The sequence below is a fragment of the Pituophis catenifer genome, unplaced genomic scaffold (genome assembly GCF_029215685.1).
Source record: "Pituophis catenifer annectens isolate HBS135680 unplaced genomic scaffold, rPitCat1.0.hap2 SCAF_2, whole genome shotgun sequence".
Taxonomy (NCBI): Eukaryota; Metazoa; Chordata; class Lepidosauria; order Squamata; family Colubridae; genus Pituophis; species Pituophis catenifer.
This window is the reverse complement of record NW_027256882.1, coordinates 253,348,713-253,357,984: the sequence shown is the minus strand read 5'-3', so window position 1 is coordinate 253,357,984 and position 9,272 is coordinate 253,348,713. Positions and strand designations below refer to the sequence as shown.

General features: G+C 40.6%; 1 protein-coding gene across 1 annotated transcript in view; it reads right to left on the bottom strand.

The window, feature by feature from the left end:
* MCTP1 (multiple C2 and transmembrane domain containing 1) overlaps window positions 1-8,852 on the bottom strand; it is a 150,966-nt gene extending 142,114 nt beyond the window's left edge. The window contains exon 1 of the mRNA XM_070935753.1: window positions 8,115-8,852. Coding sequence (XP_070791854.1) covers window positions 8,115-8,852 — 738 coding nt within the window. The remainder of the gene's footprint in view (window positions 1-8,114) is intronic.
* Window positions 8,853-9,272: the final 420 nt, after the last annotated feature.

Genomic DNA, 9,272 nt, shown 5'->3' with positions numbered 1-9,272 from the left:
GAAGGGAAATTAGAGTAGGAGTGAGGATAAGAGAGGGAGGAAGAGAGGAGGAGAAGGAGAAAGGAAGAGGAAGTAGGAAGGAGAAGAAGAGGGGGAGAAGAGAAAGTAAGAAGGAAAGACAAGAGAGAGGTGGTAGGTTTGAGGAGAAAGATTGCTGTACAATAAAAAAGATGAAAGGGAAGAAAACCAACCCCAAACAAATATAAAGATATTAAGATAAAGAATGAATTGTTAAACTTTAAAGAATAAAAGAGAACAAATATGAATAAATAGCAATAATTAGAAACACACATACAAACATACAATATATTTTCTTTGAACAGAGTATTTGGCCAGTTCACAAATTTAACCAGTGTTTAGTCATTTTAATTAAATTTACAATTTCTATATTTTCTTTTTGCCATATTTATTCCTCATCTATTTTTTTAAAAAACCAGTATTACCCTTCATCCTCATCTCTAATCTTAATCAAATTCAATTTTTCCCTTCTATTCTATATTATAGCCCTTCCCATTGTCATCTATTTTTATATCCATCCTCACATTGGTTAATTATGTAATTATGTAATACAGTTGTTGAATACAAATTCAACATTTTAATATAAATCAATTAGTTATATAACTATCTTTTTTATATATCAATCAATATGAACATGACTATTCCAATTATTTCCATGCAATCCAATTTCTTATAAATCAATTAATTATATTTACCAATAATAATAAACCAAATAATTTCCCCCATATATTCCTCCAAACCACATCTTAACCATTTCTGCTTTCAACACAATATACAATTAATAGTATCTCAATTATTACAATTCCCTAGTTAAATAGAGCTTTTTTTCTTTTGTGTTTTAAAATCCTGAACCTCCTCTTTTGCCCTAAATTTCCCATTGTTTGCAGTTTTGCACCTACCTTTTTTGGTGAGGAAAAAGAAAAAGAAATCTCTCTCTGCCTCATTTTGTCACGTTGCAGCAAAGACCCTGGTTTACTTTCAGTTTCGTTTTTTCAGCATAGCTAGGGGGAAAAAATCTGCTCCTCTCTTTGCAGCTAGCAACAGAGCCCTCCACAAAACAGCTGAGAGCAAATCAGCTGAGAGTCTGGAGGCTGATCAAATCAATTTATGGTAATTAACCTATGCTGAAGCTGAAAGGGGCTGTTTTTTTCTATTTTTGCAGGCACTGGTCTTCTCATTTGTTTTCTTTTAACACTGATCAACTGTAGGGCAGCCCTTTGAAGCCCTGCAGCAAGAATTTAAACGGTTTGTTTCCCTCTAGCCATCAGCTGGGACTCAGGAGGCAGCAATAGATTGGGAGTGGGCGGGGTATAAGCGACCGGCGACCGGCGATCCAACAGAGGCAGACGGTGAGGGTGAGTGAAGGCGTGGGGGGGGGGGCGAGAGAGGGCTTTGGCGACCCCTGTGAAATGGCCGTTCGACCCCCAAAGGAAGAATGCCTTTTTCTACTGCACTCCAAATCTGTGAAATATACTTCTTTTGAAACTTTATTTCTCCTATGTCTACAAAAGAGGAGACATTTAATAGCTAACTTTAGCACTCGTTTCAATTTTTAAAAAATATTTTCTCTCTCTATATATTTTAATTACTGATTATAAATCTTTAATATCCAATCAAGTAGGAAGGCATATTTAAATACAACAAATAATGCATTTAAAATATCACTCCGTCAAACCTTAAACTTAAAGAACCAGGCCTCACCAAACCAACCACTTCAACAATGAAATCTGTGATCCTAAATTCTAGAAACAATTATTATTGAGCCAAAAATTAAAGGTTAACAAAGTACAAACCTGAGGAAAAAGTAACAGTCTACTCAGATCTAAGATTTTGCTTTTGAGCAGTTCTATCACTTAAAGTTGATATGTTCAATTGATAGAAGCAGAAATTTGGTATATAAAAACCTTTGCCTATAAATTGTTGGAGAACAGGATGAATTTCAATTATGAGTCTTGAGCAAAGACTTCATTGCCAGTTTCAGGATAATTAGGGCTTGCTGCTTTTGACAACTGTTTGTTATTCCTTTCTCAGCTTGACCACAGACCTCCTCTTGAACACTCTACTTCTCTTCTGGGACTGGAACCACATTATCATGTGCTGCTTTATGGAAATCTGAGATTACAGCTATGAAACCAAATCTTGTCAGCAATAAGTGTACTGCCAATAAAATTTCATTTTACAGGCTTACTGCAAAATCCTGCAGTAAATATTAACTTTCCATGAAGCACATTAATTTAATCAGATTTATGGAATATCATCCTGGAATCAAAACCGTAGAAATGGTGGTAGACTTTAGGAGAACCCTTCCATATTTCCACCTCTCACAATACTAGACAACACAGTTATCAACAGTAGAGACCTTCAAATTTCTAGGTTCTACCATATCGCAAGATCTTATATGGACAGCTAACATCAAAAATGTCATCAAAAAAGCACAACAAAGAATGTTCTTTCTGTGCCAACTCAGAAAGCTCAAACTGCCCAAGGAGCTGCTGATACAGTTCTACAGAGGAATTATTGAGTCTGTCATCTGCACCTCTATAACTGTTTGGTTTGGCTCTGCAACCCAACAAGACAGACATAAACTTCAAGGATAATTAGAACTGCAGAAAAAACGATTGCTACCAACCTGCCTTCCATTGAGGACCTGTATATTGCACAAGTCAAAAAAAGGGCTGTGAAAATATTTACAGACCCCTCGCATCCTGGACATAAACTGTTTCAACTCCTACTCTCAAAATGATGCTATAGAGCACTGCACACTAGAACAACTAGACACAAGAACAGTTTTTTCCCAGATGCCATCACTCTGCTAAACAAATAATTCCTTCAACACTGTCAAACTATTTACTAAGTCTGCACTACTATTAATCTTCTCATTGTTCCCACCACCCATCTCCTTCTACTTATGATTGTATGACTGTAATTTTGTTGCTTGTATCCTTACGATTTATAATGATATTGTTTCCTGATTGCTTATTTGTACCCTATGACTATCATTAAGTGTTGTACTTTATGATTCTTGATGATCTTTTCTTTTATGTACACTGAGAGCATATGTACCAAGACAAATTCCTTCTGTGTCCAATCACACTTGGCCAATAAAAAATTCTATTCTATTCTATTCTATCTATAATATATGCTTCTAGTTTCACTCAGAGAACTCGCTTGTACCCATAGAACAAGATTGTTTAACTGTCCCCAAGTTAACCATTTTCTATTTAAACTGTCCCCAAGTTAACCATTTTCTATTTAGTTTCTATTTATTTGAGCGGCAAATTAATAAAGTTGGACTATTACTCTAGATTTATTTATTTATTTATTTATTTATTTATTTATTTATTTATTTATTTATTATTTAATTTATATACTGCCCCCCTCCCAAAGGACTCGGGGCGGTGTACAGCCAATTAAAAACACAAAATACAACAATAGTTTTAAAATAGTTAAAAGTATTAAACAATTTCAGCCAGAATTTAAAATCCAAAATTTAAAACACCAATTTAAAAATCATTTACATAGATAGCCCTGCCTGGCGGAACAGCAGGGTCTTAAGGGCACAGCGAAACACATGGAGGTCGGAGATCTTGCGTATTTCTGGGGGCAGTTCATTCCACAGGGCAGGAGCTCCCACAGAGAAGGCCCTTCCCCTGGGTGTTGTCAGCCGGCATAACTTGGCCGATGGCACCCTGAGGAGTCCCTCTCTATGGGAGCAAATTGGCTAGTGGGAGGCTACTGATGGCAGAAGTCAGTCTCGAAGGTATCCAGGTCCTGAGCCATGGAGCGGTTTAAAGGTGGTGACCAACATCCTGAATCACACCTGGAAGACCACTGGGAGCCAGTGCAGCTCGCGCAGGAGAGGTGTCACATGGGCGCAATGAGTCGCGCCCATAACCACCCGTGCAGCCGAATTCTGGACCAGCTGGAGCTTCCGAGTGGTCTTCAAGGGGAGCCCCATGTAGAGAGCATTACAGTAGTCCAGCCGGGAGGTGACATATATCAGCTATACTATCAGCTACTATCAGATATATCAGCTATACTATCAACTAGAGTTCTTAACTATATTTTCACTTAAACTAAATATTTCTAAAGCAAAGAGTAGAGAAACAAGTTCCAGGAAATCTCATTTCAAGAGTAACAACAAATTTCAATTCAATAGGGTATAATAAATATAATTTCTGATTATACTCAAATTGTGATTTGTGTCCATTTTTATTTGATCTTTTATTTAATTTGCATCATTTTTATAGAAGTTATATACTTATGTACTTTCACAAATGGCAAAAGTAATTATTTGAAAGTACTGAACGTGAAGTTTTACTCTATAAATTCAATTTTTATTCTTGATGCATGTTATTTCATTTATGTTGCTCCCACATTCCTTGCCTAGATAAATTATTGGGTTTTATCCCATGTTATATATTGTACCTAGTCAGTTCTGTTACTATGTAGCGTCAAAAACAGAACAATTTAGAGTTCCTTTCCCCTTATAATTAGCATCCAAAGTCACTTCATTTATAAAGTCACGTAATTAATATTATCTTTGTACACCTACTAAAACTGAGTAAATTACATAGATATATATGTACAGCCTTGCAATTCTCTCAACTTTTTTTTTTACTTTAGAGAAGTAATACTTGAAATCCAACTCCCATTGCTTTGACAATGCATACAAAGGTTCCAGCAAAGACTTGCAAGATGTTTATGCATTCAGCTATCAAGTTATCTCCAGAAAAATAAAAAGTACACAAATGGAGTTGCTATTATTGATTTTTATAACCACACAGGAATTAGGGATAAACAAAGGGGATAATAAATTATGTTTGCAAGAACAGGGAATTCCAAAAAACAGACAATACAACTAGTACCATTTATTTAAAAAGAATATCTTTATCATACAATAATAACATCAAGGCACTGTCTTACGGCATTGTTTCATTTGACTCTTCTATGCTGTCCATCTTATACCGGTAGGTATTTTATATACTAAAATCTTCCATATTTGCTTTCTTTTTAATTATACCAATTAGACTAAATCAAATAATGCAGAGGAATATGGTTAAAATGTGACAGAAAGAAAACTCAAAGTTGTAAAATATACATGGCTAGATCTGCAAATAAAATTTAATTCATAACGGGTAACATCATTAACAAAACAATGCCACAAAGTATAGATATAACCTGATTTATGTCTACAAGCAGGTGCTCCTGCAATCAACTGGGCTTATTTCCAAGTCAATGTGCTAAGAATTAGGGCATGACTAATAATGCTGTCAGAAAGCAATCTTTCAGCTGCCATCCGATGTCTTCTAACAATCCTGGGCACCACTACATTATCAGCAATAAATATGTGGATTTAAGGTTGCAAGGAAGAAATATATTTACAAGAGAAAAGATTTCATCTGAAATACAGATTATCCAAGGGCATCTACTGATTTAAATTTTATTTGGGCAATTCGTTAGCACTTACATAAAAATACTTTGCAGCACTCTGAACAACACTGAAGCTATGTCTGCACATTTCACGGAGGCATGGATTTGATTTGGCTCAGGCATTATATAAACTTATTTTCTTTATTTAAAGCTTGTTTTATGAAAGTAGACACAATCATAGTCTAGGAATTCTGAATTAGACTGGTGCAGGTTGCCCAATCATTTCCAGCTAGGCCCTTTCACCAACAAGGGCAACCAAATAAATCTTGCAAGGTCCTTCAATGGTGTCTCATGACCTGCAACATGGATTTCCATCTTGTTGCTTTCAAATAAGTTAAAAATCAATACCCAGTCAAGAAACCTAAATGTTCAGCTGTAGTTCGATTGCAAAGGACAAGACAAAATGTCTATACAGGTAATCCACAATTTATGGCCACAATTGAGCCCAAAATTTATGTTGCTAAATGAGAAATTTATTAAGTGAGTTTTGCCCCATTTTATGATCTTCCTTGCCACAGTTGTTAAGTGAATCACTGTAGTTGTTAAACTAGTAACATATAAGATTAAGTGAATCTCGTTTCCCCATTGACTTTGCTTGTCAGAAGTTGGTAAAAAGTGATCATATGACCCTGGGACATTGCAACTATCATAAATATGAGTTCGTTGTCAAGCATCCAAATGTAAATCATGTGACTATGGGGATGCTGCAATGGTCATAAGTGAGAAAAAACGGTCATAAGTCATCTTTTCAGTGCTGTTGTAACTTCGAACATTGTGACACTAAGCGAACTGTTGTAAGTCAAGGACTATCTGTACCTAGAGTATAAAGCAACAGAAAGTTATGCTTTCCAATGATTGCCTTAGACATTATGCTGCTGGAGGGGAGGAATCAATTGAATAGTGTGCTCATTCATGGCTAGCCAAGAATTCTAGGTGTGCAATGTTTCATCTCACTCACAGGAAAGGTGAGCAAGCTAAGTCACCTGCAACTACCACTGGTTCTTTGGATGAATCAAATATGATATACTACCACACACTCTGGCTAAATATAAGGGACCTTTTACAAATATTTCACAAATTTTAAAAATGTATCTAATCCCTTCCCTTAAACGCAAGTGAATTACATACCGTTAGGATTGTTAGGACAGTTAGAATCACTGGGATTTTTCTGTCTTCACTGTGAGTTGTATTGTGTTGGGGGGGTGCACTGACTGAGCTCAATCAATTTCATTGTACATATGTTGTGCACTGTCAATAAAGGTTTGAATTTGTTAGGCACTCAGATTATATCTTTGTCAAGGTTGGATTTTCGAACCTTTTTAAAACTAAAAATAGAGCAAGCTGTTAGTCCTACATGTAAGGACTATCACACTTGACAGAGTTATAAGGTCAGCATTCAGTTGCTGTATTAGTCAACCCAGGGGAATCTCACAGGCAGCAATTGTAACACACTGGTAAAATGCCTCTTATATTGGAGGCACTAAAAACATTTGTAGCCTTTTCTCTATATCCAGTAGAAAACCTAGATTTCTGTAGGATGTCTTTGTAGTTGCAAAATCATGTCCAACCCATCGCGTCCCCATGGACAATGTTCCTCCGGGCCTTCCTGTCCTCTACCATCCTCTGGAGTCCATTTAAGCTCACGCCTTCTGCTTCAGTGACTCCATCCAGCCACCTCATTCTCTGTCATCCCCTTCTTCTTTTGCCCTCAATCTTTCCCAGCATTAGCTCTTCTCCAGTGAGTCCTTCCTTCTCATTAGGTGGCCAAAGTAAGGACTCACTGGAGAAGAACCTAATGAGGGAAAGATTGAGGACAAAAGAAGAAGTAGGATGTCTAGGAGTGAAAATAAGCAGGTGTGAAACAAAAAACAAACAAATCCTTTCCTTTGCACTAGAAAAATTAAATGACTGCTGCTCATACATTCTTTTAAAGTGCATAATTCAGAGGAGAGCAGGAAGGACAGAAGGAGCAGGAAAGCTAACATGATTGAGACTAGCAACTTATTTGGAGGCAGTCCTATGGTATATTTGCAGCTTACTCACAACATTCTTAATGGAGAGTCAACAAGCTGTATTTTCCGTTAGGAATTCTCTGTTTTCTTAGTACAGGTAGTCCTAGACTTACAACAGTTCATTTAGTGACCACTCAACGTTTCAATGGCACTGAAATATTGACTTATGACAGTCAATATTATGACAGTTGCAGCATCCCCGTGGTCACATGATCAAAATTCAGATGCATGGCAACTGACTCATATTTATGACGGTTGCAATGTCCTGGGGTCATGTGATCACCTTTGGTGACCTTCTGACAAGCAAAGCCAATGGGGAAGCCAGATTTGCTTAACAAACACATCACTAACTTAATCCACTGCAGTGATTCACTTAACAACCGTGGCAAGAAAAGTTGTAAAATGGGGCAAAATTCACTTGACTAGCTGTATTACTTCCATCTTTTTTCTTAGCATCCCATTCCCTTTCCTCACCCACCCAAAAATAGACTATTGGGGAAACAACTATTCTTTAAGTCAGCAACTTTAAGTGAGGTCTTTCACTCCCAGACTTCCCCAGCCAACCTTGTCCACACATCTAAAACCCACTGAGAAACCAAATATCTGCTTCATCCCCCAATGCAAATTAATACCGTAAACTAAAGCACCTGCCTGTAATAGCTTCGAAGAACGAGGACTCACTGAAGGGCTGCCGCTGCCCTCCGGCCCTTTGGCTTTGCCCTTGGAGGGCGAGTCTTGAAGCAACTGCTCCAGGCAGGCGGTGTTGCCGGGCAGAGAAGAGCTCTTCTGATGGGACAGGTGAGCCCCGAGTCGGGGCGGCTGCGGAGGCTCCTCCCGCGCTTCGGTTGTGAGGGCTCCATCCTCGCCTACTACCCGGTCCTTTTCGGGGACAGCCGCCGAAGAGGCCGAGGAAGGAGAGGCGGGCGGGTCGTCGGGGCCCCGGCCCTGCTGCTGCCCCCCTTTGCCCTGAGGATGGTGAAGGAGATGCTCGCGGAGGCGGCGCAGAGCAGAGCCGGCCTCGGTGCTCACAGCCTCCAGGGGCTCTGCGGAGGAGCAGCACAAGTTGGGCTGAGAGGACGAGAAGACGCGGTCCAGCACGTGTTTTCGACGCCTCAAGGCGCCCCATCTGGCGACGCCGACGCTGACTCCCCCTGCTAACAAGTCCGCCTTGGCCGGCTGCTCCGTGACGCGACTCCGAGGAAGCGACGGCGAGGTGTCCGCACTGCGGCGTTCGGCTCCCGCTTTGCCGCTGCCCTTGCCCTTGCCCCTGCCCCCCAGCTGCAGGCTCCTCCACAGGCGGCTCTGGAAAGACGACGCCGGCTCCCCTTCGCCGGCCTTGCTGCTGCTCCCTGTTGCTGGTGCCGCTCCGGGTTCCTCGGCTGCTGCCATTCTCTCCTCCCCGCCTCCCTCCCTTCGCCTCCTCCGCCTCCGCCTTTTCCACCAACCCCGCCGCCCGTTGCCGCTGCAAGCGCGGAGGCAGGAAGAGCAGCAGCGCGCGGCGGCGGCGGCGGCGGCTTGAGCCCAGTCCGCCCGAAGGAAGAGGTTGCACTTGTTCGCTATCGCAGCTGGCGACCGCTTCAGGGGTTGGGCGGCTGGAGGGCTCCCGCTCTCGGTGCGTCGGCAGCCAAGAAGAGAAGAGCCGCGGCTCGGAGCATGGCAGGAAGCGAGAAGAGCTACCGAAGTTTCGGTCTGACGCGCCTGACTTTTTCTGGTTGAGGGAAGTCGGCTGTCTCCACCGGCCGCGCAGACTCGCTTTGCAGGGGAGGGGTGGGGCACAATAAAAATGATTATCGGGTGGCGTTGTTAACC